Source organism: Drosophila simulans, chromosome 2R (genome assembly GCF_016746395.2).
Source record: "Drosophila simulans strain w501 chromosome 2R, Prin_Dsim_3.1, whole genome shotgun sequence".
NCBI lineage: Eukaryota > Metazoa > Arthropoda > Insecta > Diptera > Drosophilidae > Drosophila > Drosophila simulans.
The window spans coordinates 5,328,744-5,352,774 of NC_052521.2; the positions used below are offsets into that span (position 1 = coordinate 5,328,744).

General features: G+C 46.3%; 2 protein-coding genes across 6 annotated transcripts; one reads left to right on the forward strand and one right to left on the reverse strand.

The window, feature by feature from the left end:
• Positions 1 to 56: 56 nt before the first annotated feature.
• Positions 57 to 15,576, reverse strand: LOC6733469 (acetyl-CoA carboxylase). 5 transcript variants are annotated; one of them, XM_016167282.3, is made up of 14 exons: positions 12,978 to 13,182; positions 11,508 to 11,684; positions 10,972 to 11,357; positions 10,787 to 10,908; positions 8,520 to 8,886; positions 7,115 to 7,403; positions 3,320 to 7,053; positions 2,953 to 3,255; positions 2,716 to 2,886; positions 2,225 to 2,653; positions 1,244 to 2,113; positions 826 to 1,173; positions 629 to 763; positions 57 to 560 (listed from the first exon to the last, which is right to left on the reverse strand). In XM_016167282.3, exons 2-14 carry the CDS (start codon positions 11,665 to 11,667, stop codon positions 426 to 428), a joined length of 7,449 nt encoding a protein of 2,482 aa, XP_016026421.1. In that variant the 5' UTR covers positions 11,668 to 11,684; positions 12,978 to 13,182; the 3' UTR covers positions 57 to 425. The 5 variants fall into 5 exon arrangements, with proteins under 5 accessions (XP_016026421.1, XP_016026425.1, XP_016026426.1 ...); XM_016167286.3 differs by having other exon boundaries at positions 11,508 to 11,687; XM_016167287.2 differs by lacking the exons at positions 11,508 to 11,684; positions 12,978 to 13,182 and adding an exon at positions 15,445 to 15,576.
• A 203-nt stretch (positions 15,577 to 15,779) lies between these two features.
• LOC6733470 (nucleoporin seh1) lies at positions 15,780 to 17,191 on the forward strand. Its single transcript, XM_002080491.4, has 4 exons — positions 15,780 to 15,993; positions 16,055 to 16,492; positions 16,566 to 16,774; positions 16,835 to 17,191. The coding sequence occupies exons 1-4, from the start codon at positions 15,883 to 15,885 to the stop codon at positions 17,139 to 17,141; spliced, it is 1,065 nt and encodes a 354-aa protein (XP_002080527.2). The 5' UTR covers positions 15,780 to 15,882; the 3' UTR covers positions 17,142 to 17,191.
• Positions 17,192 to 24,031: the final 6,840 nt, after the last annotated feature.

Consider the following 24,031-nt stretch of genomic DNA (forward strand, 5'->3'; position numbering starts at 1 on the left):
AGAGAAAAAATATCGAAACGAAACCCCTTTTTGCCATCCAGCGAGTTTTGTTAATGTAGTGTACCATACATATATTTTTTTCAGTAACTCGTATAATTCAAAAAGCTCTGTGTACAAAGGACTTTAGTTCTTAGACAACTAATGGAATGATCTGTATTCAGGGGATATACATAATCAAATATGTACACGATACAACTAGTTTATCGGGCCACTTAGGCAACAAATTAACCCATGCCTACAACTCCAATACATAGCTAGATTTACGCTAATTATTTTTAAACAAATTTAACTAAACAAAATGCACATCATGCACGCCTTGCGATATCTTACAAGCGCAAAGCGGGACTGAGAAATGTGGTGAAATGTGGCGGGAACGGGAAGGATGAAATAGAGGGCCTAAAAAGAACTTAGAACATAGCGTAGAATCATCCCTGGTTGCTGTTAGAGGTCTCCTCATTCAGCTGCATCTGGGCTAATGTGCGTACGACCACGCCACGATTCACAGGCGTCAGACCTTGGCAAAGACCCACTACAGCGTCCAGCGCTACGTCGGGACAGTCCTGGAAAGATATATAAATGGAGGAGTTAGTTCCTGAATTATAAGTATCAAGATTTGTGCTGCTCTTACCTCGAGCATTTTCGAAATGGTAGAAATAATGGCATCCCGTCTCACGGAGTTCACGTTGCGGGAAACAATAGATTCGGCATTGATCTGCTCCTCATACCAAGACACCATTTCCTCGTTTTTGTCCCACAGATAAGCCTAATTATACATAAGGAGAATAAGTTAGTGGTCTCCTGGAGTGGAAGCTCAAAATGTCTCACCTCTGTGGCACCCTTCTCCTCTACCAGCCAGCGACGCAGCATCTGCTTGGCCTGACCCACGGAGAGGTTGTCCTGAGCGCGCAGAATCTTCTTAATATACGCGTCCTCCAACAGCAGACGTCGCAGACGCCAGTACAGCCAGCGGCGGGAATCGCGCCAAGGCACAATCTCACTGATACACTCCTTCTCTAGCATTCGCTCCGGCGTGTCGTGCAGGTCGGCAAAGTGAACTGCTACCGTGTGGTAGACGTGCATAAGCACAGCGATGCGGGCCTTGATCTTTTCGTCCACCTGAGCAGCCCTGACCTTGTCGCCAGACGCATTTGCCTCATCGAGCTCCTTTTTCAGCTGTTATGGATAACATATATAAATTTAGTAAGAACTATTTTAGTTTTTTGATTTCACATTTAAAACCTACCCCAATGGTGGTCGGATCCAAGCGGTGAATCGTCTTGACCAGATCCTTCTCTTTGTACTTTATTTCCACAATACCCTCCGGCTCGAGAACTCCTCCTCTGGCCTCCGGATCGGCATACGTTTCCATGTAGCGCGGGTTAATGAGGGAATCCAGCACAGCCCAGGCTCCACCTCGCAGCTCGGCGTTGGGCGGCAGATAGATGAGCACAGGCTTCTTGTACTCCCGCAGGCCGTCGACAATGTATGCTCCGAACTTGACGATTTGCTCGTACATGTCCTTCATGCCGCCGGAGAAGCCTCGCCAGTTTGCGAAAACAATCAGCGGCAACTCCTCTCGTCCAAAATCTTTGATTGCTTGTGCTGTTTTGTACGAGGAGTCGGGGTACCACACCTGACCTGCCTGCTGCAGGGTCTTGGCTTCCGAATCGAGATTGGCAGGATCGGCGGGCATCTCCACTTCTACAGTGCGGGTCTCAACGGCTATTACGCCCACGGGGACACCGCCTAGACGGGCGCGACCAGTGACCACTGTCTTGGCCCACGAGGCCATGATTTCGCTCCACGAGTCCCGATCAAAGAATCCGTTCTCCCAGTCATTCGCGTTCACGGGATTTACACGGCCGCCCAGCATCCAGCGCGGATCGTAGGGCGACTTGGTGGGCATGAAGTCCACAGGGCGTTCGATGCGATCGCTGGGCAAAACGATGGGAAGGTCACAACCGATGTACGCGGGGATGTACGAGAGCCAGTCGAGGATGGTGTAGACACCGTCCAAGTCGATGGCCTCTGTTTTGTGGGTGACTCCGTTGTTAAACATGATCTGTGTGCCACCCAACTGATTATTAGAGGCATACACCTTGCGTCCAAGAAGCTTGAAATTAAGACAATAAATTGTTAGATTGATCGTTTCGAAAAATCAGTGTAATGGAGATCAGCAAACTGCTTAAGAAATCAACTGTAAGACGAGCTTTGATTTGCTTACCTTGTTGAGCGCAGCATAGCCAGTGAGTATAATGTGCGAATTATCGATCTGGATAACGCGCTGACCCAGGCGCACCACATAGGATCCAATGCCAATAGTGCGGCAGGTAACCATAGCAATGGTAACAATCTCCTCGTAGGCCTGCGACGTTTCACCGGCAATCAAGCCGGCGTAGCGCAGGTTCTCCACGCCCAGGCCATCGTCCTTGCCGATGATGTCGGTAATCTTGTAACGCTGCTCGCCCTCGTCCTCGATCAGGATAGCCCTCACCGAGTTCAGGTTGGCCACCTGAGCATAGTCCTCGGTGCTCAAGTAAAGGTACTTGAAACCCTTATCTGGCTCTTCTGGATCCTCCCATGCGATCTTGAACATAGCTTTAACCTCCTCAGCAAGTCCGATGCGGGCACCGCTGTTCACGGAGATGTATATCTGGAAAAATAAATGTAATTTGGTAAAGATTGGGAATTACTGCGAGATAAAACCAAACTTACCCTCGGTACTTTGAGTTGGCGAGCCAATTGGGAAGCCTTGGCAAACAGAACGTCCTCCTTAATTCCAAAGGAACCAATCAAGTAGGTGAGATCGTTGGCTATAACAATGATCTCACGGCCATTCGGATATTCGGGAGTAGCCAAGACAATGCGCCAGGCAACCATGCCGCACTAAAAACACATAAAGAGAACATTGCTACAGTACCTTCGATAGCGTCAGGATTTAAGTCCACTTACATTGTTCTCGCCGGGCAGACGCTGCATCTCTACAAGGTTGTCGCCCTCGAGGACCAGCTCCTTGCACTCGATCAAAATCTTGTCCGGAGTGCGAATGTCCACGGTGGGACGAGCCTTGGAGAATTCTCTCCAGTGACGCTCGGTCATCTGGCGGAACATGTCGGGCACATCATAGACATAGGTGGTACCGTTGGACTGCGCCTGGAAACGTTTCTGCTGCAGGAAGTCCTTGGTCATGTAGGGCGTGGAAATGGGATGTCCATGCAGAGATCCCTGCTTCTCACCGTAGGCCTTGAACTTAATCTGGAATTGAAGGAATATTATAACAATTTTAAACCGGTTAAGGAAGATCTCAATTTAAACTTACGATTCCTGTCTCTGGTTCTGTTTGCTCGGTGTACATCGAAATATCCAGGAAGTAGCCGGAGTCATTTGCAATGCACAGACGCACTGCCTGAGTGGGTGACTGTGGCGACTGGCGGATGACCATCTTGAGCTCAGCCTGCAGTACACGCAGCTTCCACAGACGCGGACCATATCGCATAATCATCTTTGTCACAGACTCCTCGATCTTAGCCGGATCCATGATGACGGTGGGCACAAAGTTCAGGAAGATGTGGTTGCAGTCGGTGCGCTTGGCGTGCGGATGCGAGAATGCCACCTCCAGCTCATCCATGGCCTCCAGGAGCACGCGCTCTCCTTCGTTTTGCAGATACTCGAAAGAGGCTTCCTTGGTGATCAGATCCGAATGACGGATGATCGAGCGAATGAAGAAACGGTAGTCCGTAACCTCTTGACCTTTCGACACCTTGGCCTTGCCAAGGTACAGGTGCATCTTCTGGTTAGCCGTGGGCAGAGCCTCCAGATCGTACGTCTTCATGCGGTTCAGCTCCAGATGGAAAGCAGATGCTGGCTCCAGATGCCGGTAAATACGATCCTCCGTGAATTTATCCCTGGCTCTGAACGTGAAGAACTTGGGGAATTGTCGCTTCTTCAGAGCAGCAAATGTAATCCTACGAATGCGTCGCTGGAAGAGCTCCTCGTTATGCTCTTGGCAATAATTTCCAAAGATCTGGGCCATTTGCAGGTCATCCAACTCGCCCGTTTCTCTCACAGCCACACTAACAATGTGAATCGGTTCGGTGGACTTGGCCTCCTCGGCAGCATTCGCCCGGGTTACGGGATCCGACAACGACACATTGATCGAGGTGCTGTGTCGGCTGTCCGAGATGGAATCCGCTGCCTCTACGGCTTCCAGGACCTTGGCATTAACCATGGCTGGCGAGACGAAGTCTTCGAGCAGATCCAGAATCTCGTCCGAGTACATCTCAAAGTGTTCGAAGGAGTCAAAGGCTGCTATCGCTCCGGTGCGCACGAATGAGTTTCCCAAGGACTCTGCCGCTGCCTGATCCAATCCATCGGGGGAGGACATGCGCGAGAACAGCCTGTTCGGGTGAGCTGTGGGGAGGAGGAACTGGAAGTGCACCAGCGGCAGGCCACCGGAGAGTTCCAAATGCTGCAAGCAGGTCAGCTCGTAGGATGTGTAAGCTCTCCTTACATAGACTTCCAGAGCAGCATTGCACACTGCCCGGTTAGAGTGGTAGAAGAAGTCGTGTAGGATGTCAAAGATTGAGGTCTCCGACAGAATCAAGCGCTGCAGGTTCTCGGGGTGGAAGTCATGACCGTACATGTCAACGGCGGAGAGGAAGATCGACTCCATTTGGTTGTGGCGCAGCTCATAGGCCGGCTGGTGGGCAGCGATCAGAACTTGGCGGGACCGCAGAGCAACCCTAGAGTGCTCAGCTCGATTCAAAGAGGTCAATTCACTCAGCGTGTTGGCCAATTCGTCCGTTAGTCCAGGTTCGTTGGCCCACAGGTGATCAATGAGCAGAGTGACCAGCAGATTCTTCTTGGCCACCTGAGAGTGCGAGAAGATGGTGTTGACCACCGTCTGCATGTCGTCCTTGTTGTGCTCGCGCACCAGTCCCACGCATTTGTCGTAGTGTCCATACTGGAACTGAGACTCCACATCGTAGTATTGACGCAGTAGCTCATGAACGGCGGCCTTCATTCTGCCGCGGATTCCGTTCCTGTAGCGCTGCACCAGCTGCACAATGCTCTGGGTGGTCAGGAAGAAGACATCACGGTCAGCGCGCTTCTGCAGCGTGGCCGCATGGCTGTCAATAACACTGGCGATCTGCTGCGAGGGGAATTGGGCTAGCACACTAGTTATGTTTCTCTCGTACAGCGTCATCAGTTTCCGGATCTTCTTCTCCACGGATATGGGTATGCGACCTGAGATGGAGGCGATAACTTCTTGCAGCTCCAACAGCGGCAACGAGGGATCCCGCAAGCTTTGCATGAATTTCTCGATAATGTCTCTCAGTCTCTGCGCATTGAAAGGTTCCGGCAGGCAGTAACCAGCCAGTGTGTTTTCAAGGATGCTCTTGTAAGTGTTGTGCACCCTATTCAGTTTCTCGGGCACCGGTGCATTCTCTGGCTGCAGGAACTGACCCTTGAAGGGCTGTGCTTTCGTCACCAGCGATGGATCGTCCAGCTCCAAGTGGCCCAAAAGGGATCCAGCATCTAGAACAGCTCCTGGTCGACGCACAAATGTCACTGTGCCTGCCTCCTGGGACGTCAGGGTCATCACCATCTTCATCACCTCAATCTCAGCAAAGGCCTGGCCCTTGCTTACATGTGCGCCATCTTCCACAATCATGTTGATGAGCTTTCCCGCAGAGGGGCTGCGCAGCAGCGAAGGATCGTTCTCCTTTTCGAAGACACATGTCTGGTTGCCAATCACAATGCGGTAGCGATCCACCTCCTCCTTCATGTACGTGGTGTAGGAGGCGCCCTCCAAAGAGATGAGCAAACCTCCGTCAGAGAGGCGGTGCACCTCGATCTCCTTGAACGAGCTGTTCATCAGCAGGAAGTAGGAGTTGGCTCCGCTCTTGGCGGCCTGCACCTTGTAACGGATGCCATCGTTGATAAGCTCCACATCCACCACGTTCGTCAGCGTGTTCGCTGCTTGGATCTGACCTTTCTCCAGAGAGGTCTGGAAGCTGGAGAAGCTCTCAGTGATTTGACGATCTGCGATGTGCAGCGATCCGCACATTACGCCCAACAGGATATCAGGCTTCTCGGATTGCACACGCTCTGCGATCAAGGCATCTAGCCAGGCGGTGTCGATGCTGTTGTCGAGGAACCGATTCGTTTCCAGCAGAGTGATCAGGTACTCCACCGTGGTTCGGAAATCACCTCGAATGGACAGCTCCTTCAGGGCAATCACCAGGTTCTCTCGAGCCTGCTGACGGTTCTCGCCCCAGGAGAAACAATGCCCAAACTGTGAGTCCGCGAACTCGTGCAATCCTCCACTGGCAGCCACACTGAAGTAGCCCCACACATTTTTGCTCGAGCGGAAGTTAAGCTCCTGAACGGTTCCAGAACTGGGCTTAAAGCCCTCGTCGGGGTTCTCCGAGGTGATACGTGCAGCGATAACATGTCCGGAGGGACGCGGTTTGTTCGGTGGATTTTCGAAGTCAATGACTGACGAGCCCCACGGAGACTCTCCGTACAGCAGACGGATGTCCTTGAGTCGGTAAAGGGGAATTCCCATTCCAATCTGCAGCTGAGCAGCGGGAAGATTCACATCGGCCACCATCTCCGTACACGGATGCTCCACCTGCAGACGGGGGTTCAGCTCCAGGAAGAAGTAGCGACCCTCCGGATCATATAGATACTCTACGGTTCCCGCGCTGACGTAACCCACCATCTTGGCCAGCCGCACCGCGGCCTTCTCCATGTCCTCGAACACCTCTGGCTGGGCCACGATGGCAGGAGCTTCCTCAATAATTTTCTGATGACGACGCTGGATGGAGCAGTCACGGCCGAACAAGCTAATGGCATTGCCGTACTGATCCGCCAGCAGTTGCACCTCCAAGTGGCGGGCTCCGCGTGCCAGCTTCATCACGAAAATCGGTGAGCCGGGCACCTCAGCTTGAACCTGGCGGAACAGGGCGGGGAACTCCTCAGTGGTGTCCACGCGGCGAATACCCTTGCCACCACCTCCTTCCGAGGCCTTGATCATTACGGGGAAGCCTGGGTGAAACAAGAACGTGAACAACTTGTTCGAAACTCTATTTTTACAGATCACACTTACCAATCTTGTTAACAGCGGCCAGACCCTGTTCCACATTGGTCACACAACCGCGGGCGAAGAGCTCACTGGAAATTTTGATCTTCTTGCCACTGTACTGGGCCTTCAGGTCCGATCCGGACCACGGCAGGGTGGGGATTTCGGCAGTTTGGGCCACAATCGAGGAGGCCACCTTGTCGCCAAGGGCCCACATGGCACGTTCCGGAGGGCCAAGGAACACCAGACCCTCTTTGTGGAGCAGCTCCGGCAGCTTCGGGTTCTCGGAGGCATGACCCCAACCAGCCCACACGGCCTGCAATCAGAAAGGGTTCGAACACAGGTTCATATAATCAGTTCATTTTGATTTAATAAGCCCAATGCCCCAAGGACGGCGTACTCGTCGCGGGTGTGGGGAAAATTATGGAGCTTTATTGTAGGTAAAAATCAATCGTGACGTCATTGCGACGTTCATTGGCAACACCCGGATAGCAAAACAAAATAGATAATTCACACTGTGCAACAAGAGTCGTCGTCGTCGGCTGCTAATTAACCCCTAGTGCCCTGCTATACCTAAGGGAAAGTAAACACCTAACACTGAATTTCCACTTGAAAGTACTGCGAATGCAGTCCAATCTAAGCTCCGTTGGGAGGCGGAATGGTGAAGGGTCTTAGATTACAGGTGCAATGCTGTTCTGAAGGCAATCTTCTGTCACTCGAACAACTCTTAAATTGCAACAAGCAGACACAATTGTATTACTTATAGTTGTTGCCACTTAGACTCAACAGGGTTTTTATATATTATATGTATTATATGTGCATGTAGGAAAATAATTTGTTAGTTTTAGTGTTGGATCTTGGAATGGCAATTAAAGATTATAGCTAATATACGCAGTAAGGTAAAATCACGCTGTGTATTTGGAAGCTCTAAGATACTTAAACTTTACACTTTTAACGAATCTTAATTGTTCCCAACTGTATGTGATTCGTTCAAAACGTGTAATTTTATTTGTTTATTGGCAATTGACACGTACAACCGTTTACACTGTCGAAGGTTTTCATAAAATACCTTTAAATTGCACTCGGACATACATTAGATACTTCGAAAACGGGATTGTAGATAGCTCAAAACTTCTCTACCCGGGTGTATGTTGTCTAATTTTGTAGCACAGTGTTGGCTAACACACACACAGTCATCTGTTTAGAAATGCCGGGCGTCTCGTAAACACACGAATACGTATTCGTATAGGAATAGGGGTCTCTTTATTGGTATGCGGGGCGATCGCTTGACTTTGCCAGTTCCCCCGATTGACGGAGTGCAAATACGAATCGTACGATGCGTTTTGGGTGGAGCTGGCCAAGGCAAATAGACGACTCGGCGCAACCGACACTGGCCACTTCTATGGCGGTGGCCCCCAGATTCCGGACTCACCTGCACTTGGGTGCGAAGAGCAATGTCCACGATGAGCTCGACATTGGCGTAGTTATTGTTGTTCGATCCGCCGGGCACGGGCACATAGTGATCCGCCATCTTAATGTATTCGGCGTTCGCCTTCAGATCCTCCGGAGTGACCATCACCACAAACCTGATGGCTCGCTCGTTCTTGAACATTTCGTACGCCCATCTCCGGATGGATCGCATGCACTTGACGGCCGCGATACCGTTGTTGGCAATCAGGACCTTGTTGATCACTCGGGTGCCGCCGAAGCGCTTCACGAACTCCTCGGTGGTGGCGATGTGAAAGTCGCGATCCTGGTGCCGGTCCTGGCCCAGCCCTGTGCCACGCGACATACTCGGCCTGGAAGAGGTGAGGGAAAGCAAAGTTAGTATGTTGCTGGGATATAATGTGGGAAAACCAGGCCTAAGACTTCAATTGAGAATATAGCCACATAGGAAACTACTGGGTCATAAACGAGGTTGTAAATTGCAAGGAATTACTCTCACCTTACTTTGAAAAACATTTTTTCGGGCTTTTAAAACATAAAGTTTCCATAAAGTTCAATGTTTGCTTAGATCTCTTACTATATTACCAAGGCAAAAGTTAAGCTTTGCCTGTACCATCAACTGAATCAAACCCTTTTCATGCTGGCCAGTGTAAGTTATGGCGCGATGGGACAGGTGGCGAAGAAACGGAAGGCACAATAAGATTTGACAAACCGGTTTGGCTGACATGATCAAAAGTTCTGCACATAATTCGCTTTTGTTTACATCTTGTCAGCGAGTATCGCATTGCAATAAACAAATGGGGTATTAAAGATGGCATTTACTTGAGGGTTCCCACCACGGGCACGCTGAGCAGCGATGGCGACGACTGGTTGTTGGCGCTATTGTGATTGCTGATGCTGGCACTCATCTCGCCGACATGGTTGTTGTTATTGTTGTTGCTCTCGTTCTGCCCGCAATCCACGGCCACAAATTGGGGTATAACCACTCCTGATCCCGAGCCCGGGCCCGAGCCGGATCCGGATCCGGAACCGTTGGCATTATCTTCACCGGACTCAACAAGTACGAAACGCTTGCTGGCGCGACGCTTCAACATTCTAATGAGCTCCACGAGGGCCAATAGCATCCAAAGTGAACTCTGGCAGGGGGATCGTCGTGGTGCTTTAGCGGCTCCTCGCAATTATGCAAGTGTGACTAATAAGCGGGCCGCTCACAAAATATTTTAATGCCGCTGCACCACTTTCACCGCGCTCCGCTGGCCGAAATATCCACACACAAAAATCAATGTCGAACGATGTCCGCACACGCGAGAAACTTATTTGGGAAACGGGCTGGGTCTTGGGTCTTGAGTCTTGCTGTATATCTGCCGTACTTCTGGGGTTTGCGGAAAGCGGATTGCGGACCGACGGAGCCGACGACTGCCAGGGAACTGAACCGCCGAGCGGTGTTGGCCACCATCGCTCATACGCCCCGTGGGCCGGAGAAGCGGAGAGAGCCGCTGAGCGAGCCAGTCGCTGGCCAAACGAGTTTTGAACATTACATGAATGAAAACAAAATGCGGCGTTCCCACATGGCACTCTCTATTGCCGCCACTTCTCGCCACTTTTCTCTCCATGTTTGCGCACCGCGAAAGTTCTCGGAAAGCTGGCTGAGAGACTGCCTCCCACTCGCACACACGGTCGCGAGCTTTGCGCCGTCTCTTTTCCCTAAACTCACGCGATATGTTTGGCGGCGTTTGGCTGTGACGCAGCCACCTGTTTTTGTTTTGCTCGCTACACTCAGCGCAAATGTGGGCTATTGTATATCTTGAGCTATAAACGCTTCACTTCTCAAGTGTCTAAATGAAAGAATAGCTTTCATTGAAGTGGATGGGTTGCCAGATTCAAAGAGTCCTAATCTGATACTGCAAGGGCTCCAAGCATTGTGGAGATAAGATTAGGAGGAAATGCTGAACTAAACCAATTAAAGTAGATTAAGAACTATTATTGGATTTTTAAGTAAGATACCTAAAGTTGTGAAGAAAACATAATGATATAGCTTGCTTAGCCTATTAAAATCATATCTATAAAAAAATAGATTACTAAAAGTCCTCATATATATCCTTTCGCTATGTTCAATGTTCTTAATTCTGAGTATAAAGACCGCAATCTTATTTAAGATATTTATGTCCAATAGATGGCTTTCTATCCACAACCATAATGTACTTCTTATGTTGTCTGTCCCATTTTGTTTGGGCTAAACCCAAATGGGCTTACCTTAACCGCTTGCGCCGCTCGGAAATATCCCCATTCTGGCGGACATCGCTCTGCATCTTCTGGGGGAACTCGTCGCAGGCCTCGCCCGCCTCGGCGGCCCGCTCGTCGATCTCATCGCCCACCTGTGGAAGGAAAGCGGTGGCTAAGTGATGCTGCCAAAAGATGGGAAATTTGATGAATCGTACCAAAAAGCTGGGACGGTCGCCCTCGGCGGTTTGGGCGGCCGTGTCATTGGACTCATTTGTTTCGCTCATCTTGTTGATGCTGATGCTGATGTCGATGCTGTTGTTGTTCTGGTTCTTGTTGATGCTGCTGTTGTTGTTGTTCTGGTGGCAGGCGATGCGGATGTTGTCGTTGTTTAGGTTGCTGAGTGCGCTATCCTTCAGCTGGTCGCACAGCTCCTCCACGTCGGACCGGAGGCTCTCGCTGGAGAACTGGACCTTCTTGATGCACGCCTTGGGGAATCGCTTGTCACCCGCCTTAACCGCCGAAGGAGGTGCTGCTGGAGCAATGGGAGGCTTGCTGCTGGTGGTTGTTGCTGTTGCTGTAGCTGCAATCACGCTGGAGTTGTCTGTAAGCAGAGATAAGGAAAACAAGGTACGCGTGAGTCGTGGTCAAAAGTCGTATACACATAATGAACTAATTAAACTGGGTTATCAGCTAGGTGTGCGATTTGTGTGCCCTTCAAGTGTTTCGGTGTAGCAAAGTGGAGGATTCTTACGATTGGTGTTGCCGTTGTCGCTGTCGCCAGTTGTTGCTGTCGTGGCGGATGTTGCTGCAGACGATTGGACGGGTATGGATCTTTTCTGGCCGCGGCCAAAGATCAATGTCAAGAGGAATGCGAGAAAAGCAGCCAGAGTGCCTAATATCGTGATCAACATCGGCTAAATCCAAAAAGCTGCTTTAAATCGGTGAATGCAAATCGGATTAGATAATCTGGTATCTGGTATCTGGTGGCCAGCTAGCTGGCTTAGTTTACAGTGTGTGGACAGTGAAAGTGCCTGTGCATCATCTCGCTTCGGATACATTTCAAGTTCAAAAACCTTGCCACGAAATTGTAGGCCAAAGCGGCGAAACAAAACAAAATGAAAATGCTAATCTATGCATAAACTAGTTGGCGAGATACAATTAAGAAACCGAAAAAACAACCATATGAGACCCAAAAATAAATCGTTGCCAGGTCAATGAGGCAGCTGATAAGTGATGTGGTCAACGAACAAGGTATACTCTACGGGAAATTCAAGCTAATCTACAGATCAAGCGGGTGACTTCAAAAGTATGCAATGAGTATTTCGAAGTACGTTGTAAAGGCGCAAGTGAATATTATGTTCAGCAACTACGTAATTAGTGACAGGTGTCGAATTGCGATTAAATCAACACTGTGCATATATCACTTAAAAAGTTCCAATCTGAGTACATATTATATAATTAGTTTTCAATACTATACTATACGCAAATACAGGAGCTTAAGCCGTTTCCGGGTCAAAGATGGCTCCACTCTACTTTAGATACCCCTTGGCAGGGCGATAAAACTTAAAAAGCACGAAAATTAATTTCGGATATGGGGTTCAATGTGCAGCGCATTTAAAATTAAAACAAAACGGCGAAGAGCGCAAAGGGAAAATGGAAGAAACTTAAGCTGACAGAAACAAAACCCCCCCAGTTGTTGGTTGCTCGGTGTGTGGAAATGCAAATCGGTGTGGTATGGCCAGCAGAAGAGGTCAATGATTTTGGCATTACAGTGTGCATGTGTGCAAGTGTGTAAGTGTGCCAGCCAGGCGGCGGGCATTGAAAGGCACGGAAAGTCGGATTGGACACCGGAATCGATCTCTGGCAACCAGCGGGGTGTTATGTAACCGCTTACTCGGAAAGCGCGCAGAGAACTGGGACTTGGGTTACACTCTGCACTGGAAACAAATCAACAGGTGTGGCCCGGTCCCGTACTCAAGTAGCTCCGCTAGTGCGCACCCTCGCATTGTATGGAGTCTTATAATTGTGCTTTATTTACCACCGATCCTGCGATAAGAACTCTGCTGGCATTACTCAACAGCCGAAAGTACAAGAATCTTACTCGACGAGCGATTATCTCTAGGGCAGCACCTTTCGGGACCTTGGCTGGGTATGATACGGTCGTGTTTTGGGTTTAGTAGTTCGTCTTAGGTTTTAGGTCTACGGTTTCAGCTCGCTTTACCACTCTGCGTGTGCCCTTGTCTAGCTTGTGATGGCAGTTGCGAAGACGAGGTCGGACCGGATCGGATCGAATCGGATTGTAGTAGACGGCGTAGGATCGGTTTGAACTTCCTAGACTGACTGGTTCCGCACGATTTCTAGATGGCTACTGCAGTGACCGACGCTTGGAACTCAACTGGGCCATGCTCGTCCGGAAAGCACTATCGATGCCTGAACGCCGCTTCTCCGAACGCGCAGCGGACGCCGACTTCGGCGTCGCCACTATCAATATCAACTATAGCTATAGCTTCGACTACGGCTACGGCCAGGTTTTCGTGCGCGGACCTGTGTTTGTGCGTGTTCAGGTTGTTGCGCTCGTATGTTAATCGCCGGCGGGTCTCGCGGGTCGCCAAGCCAATTGTTGTTGTTATTGCTATTGTTTTGCTTATTGCTGGCTCAGTCAGCGCCAAGTGACCAGGAGGAATATACATAGGTGCACTATGTACCACATAAGTACTACATATGTACAAGGAGCGCCACTAATTCGAACAGAAAGGCGGGAATTAAGCGGGACAACCTGCGGGATTAATAACAATTTTTATGAAGGTGGCTGAAGTAATGACGACCAGTGTGCTCCGTCGGTTTCAGTGATCTTTGTGTGGACCAATTATGCCATAACAATGTCCGAATGAATAAATGCTGGGTACAGTGGCACCAGAGAAATATTTAACAGAATCATTTCTTTATTGTCACTGATGAATAAGGTTTCTCTGAATACTGATTCAACAAGTTCTGAAATAACTACAATGACATTTTGTTTTAGATCGAATTTTTTGCATAGTTATGAAAACCAATCATAAAAGCATGCCCTTCCAGCGACAATCACAATCAGCTTAACATCAGTGATTCCACTATAGGAAAGTTCCACTGTTGCACAGCAATTATACCTTAACGGTCCGCGGCTGATAAAAGATAAGAGCGACATGTCGATGGCGATCAGCTGTTGCCAACAACCGTCTACCCGTCTCTGTCACTAGCAGTGCGTCCCGCTCTTTTCTCTTCCATGTATCTGTGTGTGTCTCATGGGCGGCGGCAGCTTTTCAATGTCAAGGTCGCAGATGGCATTAAGCAGTGCTGTTGTTGTTGTTGCTTCTGCGCTAGCTGGACTTAATCTGGGAGTTCACCCAACCGCTGACGGAAATGCACTCTGCTGCTGGGAGCAGCAGCAACAACAACGATCATAATTTCTCAATTTGCTGGCGTAAGTGGCAAGCGATGCTGATTAGGGTTAAATGGGCGAAAACGCCAGAAATTGATTAGCGCGATGCACTTGAATCGAATTATTATTAACGAATTCAGTGCGCTGCCACGAGCAGAACACGCGAACGCCGCTGATTTGTTTTCATTCCGTGCTGCTCGCTGCTCCCGGCATCAGCAGAGGTTTTTTAAAAGTCATAAAAGAAATTCCCGACGCGACGCCCGCTTTAATCTCAGATAGGCGAGTGCCTGAAAAATCTTCCGATTTTGGCATTGGCCTTGGCGACCGACTATGATTAATACTTAACGGTGACGGGTCTTCACGGTTTCGGCTCGGGCTCAGTTTTCAAATCTTTCCCGGGATCTTATCGCACGGAAATTTTTGTATTTCGGTGTTCGATTCTATTCGAATTATTCATGTTTGGCGCGTGGCCAGAAAAAAACCGTCTACTGATATCACTGCCAAATAATAATAGAACCGAAAGTCGGTCGCGTGTGAAACGCCTGATTTCGATGTGCTTATCTCTAGGACTTCTACAGAGCAACAAACAACCGGTGCCTTCGGTTGAACCAATTTGTGCGTGATAACACACTTGAAAACTTGTGGGCACTGTAAAGTGCACTGTTTACAGTTCAATTGTATATTTAATTTCTTAGCAAAATACTACGAATGTGTAGTGACTGCGTCGGATTGAATTTCCGATTCGAGTCCTTGTGATATGCTCATATTTCATAAATATACTTATATCGTATTTATGCAATACAATCCAACAAGAAATGCAGTCTCCAATTTAGTTCTTATTAGGTAATTGATGCCGGCTGACACACACACACACACAAACGCTGGCAGCTATGCTGCTCTCTCGCCCACACATACACACACACATACATATATACGTCACGGGCATCGCGCGATGTATGAAATCCAATAGGAATCAAGGTCAGCAGCGAGTGCGCAAGCGAGAGAGGGCGAGCGAGGCAAGACATATTGAGCATATTGCAGATGGAAGCAATTGGAATTTATGCTGCCCATTGCACTTTGATTGAAATCCGCACTTTAGCCAGCGAATTCAAATGCTAAACAAACGCGGGTCCCGATCTAAATACGTCTATGCTGTGGGGTTGTTCACCCCGCTCATTTGCATACACATATGCGCATACATTTCGCTCGGATCGTATCGTATAGGATCGGGCCGTAATTACCCGTTTAGCGCTTAGATTACCGCACTTACTCTTCTCCATCGCACTGCGCTTCGCACGTTTCTTTCGGTTGGCAATTTTGTTGTGTGTAACTGTTCTTTTCCGGGTGCAAAACGGCCTCTTGGCGGCTATTGGAGTCCTGACTCCCCGACTTGTGTGGTTCTCGCGAGTCCCGGGATGGGCGTGTGGCACGGCTGATACGTTATCAGCTTGTGATCGACTGCAGTACTGTGTTTTGTTATTTTTCGCTTGATTTTTTATTCGTATTTCACGCGTAATTCGGACCACTGGGCCGGTGTGACCGTTCGCCTCGGCGTACTGAAAAAATACTGAGCATGGTAAACAACAGCTGTTCGGCGGCTGTTTGCAAGCCAACCCTGTCTCGTCTTGCAGGGCTGCATTACCGGCGCAGATTTTTCGGCGCGTGCATTTTATAAACAAGATTTCCGTAAATAAGTTGAGTTTTTATCATGTTCGACGTGGAACCCATTATTGCCGACCACAAGGATGTGATACACGACGTGGTATTCGATTACTACGGACGCAGGATGGCCACCTGTTCCAGCGATCAAACCGTCAAGGTGAGGACTCGAGTTTTTCCTACGATAAACAGCCTAGCTGATACGGATTTTCTGCTTGCAGATTTGGGACGAGGATGGGCAGGGCAAGTGGAATGTCACGAGTAGCTGGAAAGCACACTCCGGCTCCATTTGGCGCGTTTCCTGGGCGCATCCGGAATTTGGCCAGGTTGTGGCCACCTGCTCCTTCGATCGCACAGCCTCCGTTTGGGAGGAGGTGATTGGCGACAAGGTATCCGCCACCAATACCCCCACTCGCCGCTGGGTGCGCCGCACCACCCTTGTGGACTCGCGGACCAGTGTCACGGATGTGGAGTTTGCGCCCAAGTACCTGGGACTCCTGTTGGCCACCGCTTCCGCCGACGGCATCATTCGCATCTATGAGGCACCGGACATTATGAACCTCTCGCAGTGGCCCGTGCAGCACGAGATTAGCAACAAATTGCCGCTGAGCTGTTTGTCCTGGAACACTTCCACTTACATGGTCACCCAGCTGCTGGCGGTGAGCATATTTAAATTCCAAATCTTAGACTATCAGGGTCTAAATATATCTAATATAAAAAATTATTTTTCAGGCGGGCAGCGACGAGGCGGCCACGCCTACTGGCAAGGTCTTCTTGTTTGCCTACAGCGAGAATTCCCGGAAGTGCGTTAAAATCGATACTGTCAATGATATAACCGATCCGGTCACGGATGTGGCCTTTGCTCCAAATGCCGGACGCACCTTCCACATGCTGGCCGTGGCCAGCAAGGATCTTTATATTGTGAACTTGCGGGGTGTAACGTAAGATCGACAATTTGAAGACCCAGAAGCAAATAATAATAATAATTTTTGAATTTAAAGGGACGCCACTGACATCTCCAAGCTGGACATTCAGACCATTAAGTTTAGCGAGCACAATTGCCCAGTGTGGCGCGTCTGCTGGAATATGCTGGCCACGATGCTGATCTCCACGGGCGACGACGGTTGTGTGCGTCTGTGGCGAATGAACTACAACCGGCAGTGGCGCTGTGCCGCCGTCTTGAAGGCAGAGGGCAGCGGACCCACCTACGAGCCTGCTCCGCCCACTCCGACACTGGCCACTACCGCCTCGGCCACGGCCAAGTTCTACAAGAAGGGCACCATCGGCAACCAGGTGCCGTGGCACTGATCTTGTTCTTAATTGTAAGAGTCCCGAATAAATTCCTAAGTTAAACCTCAGCCGCTTGCCTTTCAATATGAGTGGTTTTCTTAGTTAAGTTTAGAGTTCAAGTTATTATTGTTCAAATCATTTTTTAGACTTATGATTTTTAAATAAAAGTAAAGTGTTTTTCGTGAACTAACAATGAGTTTACGCATTATTCAAAAGTTTTGATGATTCCGTGGAATATATAGATTTTTAGAAATATATACTGTTGTAAAAAGTCAACTTAGTGACGAAGCGCACCTGAATAAGAATGCTTTTTATTCAACACAACGAATCTTAGTAGTCCCGAATCATCAATCAATAAATCTTGTTGGTTATTTGCTATAAAGTTGGAATCACATCTTTTGCGTAATTCGATTACTTCACATATGAAATTGGGTATTGCAAACATTCTACGAAATATACGGAAGGCCTGTGTTGTTTTGATACCACTTACATCTCGGATTAGGAGCCGGCATTCTCGCGAATCCAATGAGTAGCTTTCTGGTCCACATTTCCCTAGGTTAGTGTTCCTCAGATCGCTTTTCCTAGGTCATTTTCGCGTTACATCACCAAACGTGGAGCTCTCAATGCTCCAAAGTGCCAGAAACTAATAAAAAACAATGGGATGTTGCTTCAACTTCTGTCCGCCGGCTGGCAAACTAGAGCAACTATTGATTTTGGACAACTTCCCGAAAGGCGAAGAATCAAAACAGAATTAAAGTTCACACGACGAGAAAGAGCGAGCACTAGATAGTAGAAATAATAATGGCAAGCACTCTCCTTACGGCCACATGTGTGTGTGTGAGTGAGAGCGGCAGATCTGATGTGCTAGCTATTTTTAAAAGCCCCATGGCACAGGCCAAATCCGAGATAGATCCATCCCATCCCATACGAGTGGGTTCGCGACCAGCAGAGGTGAGGAGGAAAAGACATTTTCGGGTTCAGTGGTTGCATTCAAATCGAATTTATTGAACTGTAGTATGTGCATATATCGAGGGTACACTGTACCTATAAGTACACAGCAACACTTAGTTGCATTGCATAAATAAATGTCTCAAGTGAGCGTGATATAAGATCACCCATTTATGCTTTAAGCTAAGTCAGCATCCCCACGCTGGCCGCTGGCCATATATGCGCATAAGCTCTCTCTCTCTCTCTCTTATACATATATATATATACGCTGCTCTTCTGCCGCTGTCGACGGCGGCGCAGTCGCAGTATTTAGGTAAGATTAGACACTCTGTAGAGGTTAAGCAGGCAGAACCGTTTCTGCTACTCGAAGAGATAAGAAGAAATAAAAAGGTGGCCTGACGGCTGCACTCAACTGCAAGGAAAACACGTGTTCTAAATTGGTGGCAAATATTGGTTTATTACATGGCGACCGTGAGGCAGGAGCCTGCGATCTGAGGACTACTGAGGAAATGCTGCTAATATTGCCGATTTGATTTGGGAATTCTAAACAGCGACAACAGGTGTGAGAGGCAGGCCGCCCCTTACACCAGTGCGGGAGACCTAGAGACGGGACACTGGAAAAAAGAAACAAAAATACTGAGTGAGTAGAGTGTGGTAATGGGCAAACGCGGATGTCAGAAAATCAAAAATAAAGGTATAGCACATATTAAGTGGCTATGATATACAAATAAAACACCGCCCCCATGGGCAACGGCACAGAAATTAACTGCCGAATTAGACTTTCTGAAAGAAAACCTCCAGCAAAGAAAGCCGAATACCACAACTCACTCAGCAAAAATAGAAATAATCAATGAAGAAATAACTGAAAATTCAACATCACCCAAGCCGAAAAGACCCGACGTCTGCATGAACGACTGCCCTCGACCATTGTAAGCCGCAACAGCAATTAGCACGGCATCCTGCGAGGATAGGATTAGGATAAAGGATAAAGGATTCCACCGGCGCGCCGCACATGACAACAGCGAATGTCTACCAAGCAGACGTTCGAACACCCTGCTCCTGTCGAGCAAAGGGATCTGCCAAGTATCAAAGAGGTAATAGAGGTAGATCCGTCCGCGGGACCAAAGCCCTTGACCATACAGGAGTACAAGGCACGGACTGCAGCGAGGGAGCAGCCACCTAAAAAGAAGAGGGGTGGCCGCCGGATTAAGTTGCTCAGCGCCCGGAGGCTCAACATCGAACTACTGAAGACGGCAACTAATGAGGAAGACCGGCAGCGCTACAAAGAGCGCCTTGCAGCCATCAATCAACAACTTCGTGGTGCGAAGTAAAGCGGCGGGCTGCGTTATACGCCATAGCCTCAACCGCCCAAATATTATATTAATGTTGTCGATGCGGTTTCCGCTGCAACAAAATTACTAACTTATCAGGGACCCATTTCATAACTAACACATTATACTCAGTCCTAAACTTAAAATAAGTAATAATATTGTAAAATTGCAAATTGCAACCGATGTAAACTGAGTATAATGAATTCATCTATCAAGTAAAAATATGTTTAACAACAGTTTAGACCTATTAAAATTTCGAGCTATATTTATATCTGATCGAGATAACAATAATTGACCAATTCTCAAAGTTAAAATTCTATTTGTACTTTTGATATACAAATAAAGACTAATTTTCCCCATATCAAAATGGGACATAAGTCGTGGATACAACCCCACAGTTAAACTCAATGTACTTACTATTTTTGATTTTAGTTATCCTATCAGCCTTTTAACCTGGCCTTAAAACTTTATCAGTTTCACAAAAGATCGTTGAAAAAGACTTACATGAGTCGAGCCAATGATTTAGACAAAATCTAATAGAAACTACACCAAAAAGGTACAAGTGCGATTACATCGCTAAAAGGTACATACATGGAATGGCTAAACTTAACCATATCCATAAACAATATTAGAGATGCTTTTGATAAATCCTATAAATGTATTAATAAAACCGCGCTGATCAAAACTCAGACGCTTATTTTTCACATAAAGGTATTGATAACACAATACAACACATTACAAAACCTAATAGTAACAAACAAAAGCAAACTCACTGAAGAACATAAAGTCCAATGCTTCAAAGTTCTCAGTTCATTTGGTAAAAGACTACATAATACCAGCGTTAGACACAGTATTATAATAGAAGTCCCAACAGAACTAACCAAAATAGCAGAATTCGACGAAAGCCAGTTAAGAGACTTGGACGAGTCGCAGCCGCTAGAAGATTTAGATATCGAAAGCGATATCGAATCAATAGAAGAATTAAAATTTAATACCGTACCAAATACAAGAAACATGGCCAACGCATTAGAAGCTCAGAGAGCATACGTTAAACAGGTATCTGCCACAGTACCTGAATTCGATGGTAAGAAACTCCATTTAAACAGGTTTGTGACAGCACTAAAGTTGACGGATCTAACTAAAGGAGATCAAGAAACTTTAGCAGTAGAGGTCATAAAGACCAAAATTATTGGCCCATTAAACTATAAAGTAGAACATGCGACAACGATACAGGCAATAATTACCATATTGCAGGCAAACGTAAAAGGCGAATCGCCTGACGTTATAAAGGCCAAATTAATAAATGCCCAACAAAGAGGCAAGACCGCGTCTCAGTATGTTACAGAAATAGACAGTATGCGTAAGCAGCTCGAGGCAGCTTACATAGACGGCGGATTAGACGCCGATAATGCTGACAAATTCGCGACTAAAGAGTCGATATCAGCAATGACCAAAAACTGTGCCAACGAGACACTTAAAATGATCTTAACTGCAGGTACATTTAGTACATTCAACGACGCAATGGAAAAATACCTACACTGCAGTACAGAAATAACCGGCAATTCAAACACAGTCTTATTCTATAATGGGAATAATAGACGTGGTAATTATAATGCCTACTATCGCGGTAGAGGCAGAAATAATTATAACCAGAATTATAACCAGAATTATAACCAAGGTTATAATAATAACAACAGAGGTCGCGGAGGCTACCGCGGCCACGGTAATAACAGAGACAGAGGTAACCGAAGGGGTAACCAAAGTCAGAATAATAATAACAACCGAAATGTGCGTAACGTACAATCGGAAAACAGCCAGACCCCCTTAAGCGATCAACAGTAAAAGTGTTTAAAATAAACCTAAATCTGAGTATTTTCATTAAGACAAAAAACCATGAAACAAACACAGTTCTTACATTACTAATAGACACAGGTGCAGAAATTTCATTGCTAAAAGCCAAAGCAAAGGAATATAATAATATAAATTTCAGTAATATATCAAATATTACAGGTGTTGGGCAAGGAACCATACAGTCTATAGGAACAGTAGATCTTGACATACGCATTCAGGATGTTCTAGTGCCACATGAATTTCATGTAGTACCTGAGAATTTTCCGATACCATGCGATGGCATAATCGGTATAGATTTTATCAAGAAATACAATTGCGTATTAGAGTTTCAAAATAACAAAGACTGGTTCACAATAAGACCCAATAACTTCAGTAGACAGATTAGTGTACCAATTACACATAACTTAGACTCCAACACACTCTTATTGCCAGCTAGATGCGAAGTAATCAGACAAGTCAAATTACTCACTAACGAAAAAACGGTGGTAGTACCAAATCAGGAGCTGCAACCAGGTATAATAGTAGCAAGCACCATTGCCGATAGCAAAAACGCATTGATTCGCATTATAAATACAAATAATAAAGACGCCATAATAGATAGCGCGAAGATCAAATGCGAATCAATGAAAGACTATGACATTTTTACAACACCAGTAGAAAAGGAAAATAGAACTGAAGAAATTTTAAAACAATTAAGATTCCCTAAACAATTCAATAATGTACTAACTAAGTTATGCACCGAGTTTAGCGATATTTTTGGTCTAGAAACAGAACCAATATCGGCTAACAATTTCTACAAACAAAAACTCAGATTAGGGGAAAAAACACCGGTCTATATAAAAAACTATCGCATGGCAGATAGCCAAAAACCAGAAATCGCCAGACAGGTAAAAAAATTAATAGATGATGGAATAGTTGAACCATCAATGTCTGAATATAATAGTCCATTACTTTTGGTTCCAAAGAAACCACTTCCGAATTCCACGGAAAAAAGATGGCGATTAGCAGTTGACTATCGTCAAATAAATAAGAAACTATTATCAGACAAATTTCCACTTCCAAGAATAGAAGATATTCTTGATCAATTAGGAAGAGCAAAGTATTTTTCATGTCTCGACCTAATGTCTGGATTCCACCAGATAGAACTAGAAAAAAGGTATAGAGATATAACGTCATTTTCAACAGCCAATGGCTCATATCGCTTCACGCGATTACCATACGGACTGAAAGTAGCACCAAACTCCTTCCAACGTATGATGACACTTGCATTTTCTGGTCTTGAACCATCGCAAGCATTTCTATATATGGATGACTTAGTAGTAATAGGTTGTTCAGAAAAACATATGCTCAAAAATTTGACTAACGTATTCGAGCTATGTAGACGACATAATTTGAAACTACATCCAGGGAAATGTTCTTTCTTTATGAAAGAAGTAACATATTTGGGTCACAAATGCACCGATAAAGGTATACTCCCAGATGACACCAAATATGAAGTTATAGAAAAATATCCTATACCAACAGATGCCGACAGTGCTAGGCGTTTCGTAGCCTTCTGTAATTATTACAGACGTTTCATTAAAAATTTTTCTGATCATTCACGCCACTTAACGAGGCTTTGTAAAAAGAATGTTCAATTCGAATGGACAGCAGAATGCAATGATGCATTCGAATACCTTAAAACAGAATTAATGAAACCAACATTACTACAGTACCCAGATTTCGGTAAAGAATTTTGCATAACAACCGATGCTAGTAAACAGGCATGCGGAGCGGTACTTACACAAGATCACAATGGTCAACAACTTCCAGTGGCATACGCTTCAAGAATGTTCACTCAAGGTGAAAGTAATAAGTCCACTACAGAACAAGAATTAACGGCCATTCATTGGGCCATAAATCATTTTCGACCATACATATATGGCAAGCATTTCATGGTAAAAAGCGATCATAGACCATTGTCATACCTATTCTCTATGAAAAATCCAAGTTCAAAACTCACTCGTATGAGGCTGGATTTAGAAGAGTATGACTTTACTGTAGAATATCTTAAGGGGAAAGATAACCATATTGCGGACGCCTTGTCTCGCATAACAATAAAAGATCTGAAAACAATCAACAGAGAAATATTAAAAGTTACCACCAGATCAAAAGCTAAACAGGAAAATTCCTGTAAAGACGAAGCAATAGTCAAAATACAAGAGGAAAAAGAGCAAACAATAGAAAAGCCCAAAGTCTATGAAGTTGTCAATAATAATGACACAAAGAAATATGTTTTAATCAAAATAGATAAACACAAGTGTTTATTAAAACGAGGAAAAACAATTGTTTCACGCTTTGATGTTGATGACTTGTATTCTAATGAAACATTTGATCTAAATCAATTCTTTCAAAGGCTTATTTCAAAAGCCGGAATGCATAAAATAACAAAAATGCGAATATCACCAAGTGAACAGATGTTCCAATTTGTATCACTAAATGAATTTAAAATAAAGGGCAACCGAGTACTCGAAAAAGTAGAACTAGCTATTCTACAAAAGGTGATAATTATAGACAAAAATGACGAAGCTCAGATTAAAGAAATTTTGACAAAATTCCATGATGATCCTATAGAAGGAGGCCACACTGGTATTTCGCGAACCCAGTCAAAAATCAAAAGATTTTATTATTGGCCTCAGATGACCAAGACAATCTCAAAGTATGTAAAGACTTGTTTGAAATGTCAACAAGCCAAAATTACAACACATACGAAAACTCCATTAACATTGATGCCAACGC

Coding starts and splice junctions, on each gene's coding strand:
- LOC6733470 (XM_002080491.4), top strand. CDS start 15,883: ATGTTCGACGTGGAACCCATTATTGCCGACCACAAGGATGTGATACAC. Junction 16,493..16,565: donor TGGTCACCCAGCTGCTGGCG/GTGAGCATATTT, acceptor ATTATTTTTCAG/GCGGGCAGCGACGAGGCGGC. Junction 16,775..16,834: donor GTGAACTTGCGGGGTGTAAC/GTAAGATCGACA, acceptor TTGAATTTAAAG/GGACGCCACTGACATCTCCA.
- LOC6733469 (XM_016167282.3), bottom strand. CDS start 11,667: ATGTTGATCACGATATTAGGCACTCTGGCTGCTTTTCTCGCATTCCTC. Junction 3,256..3,319: donor CAGAACCAGAGACAGGAATC/GTAAGTTTAAAT, acceptor CTTCAATTCCAG/ATTAAGTTCAAGGCCTACGG. Junction 1,174..1,243: donor TGGATCCGACCACCATTGGG/GTAGGTTTTAAA, acceptor TATCCATAACAG/CTGAAAAAGGAGCTCGATGA.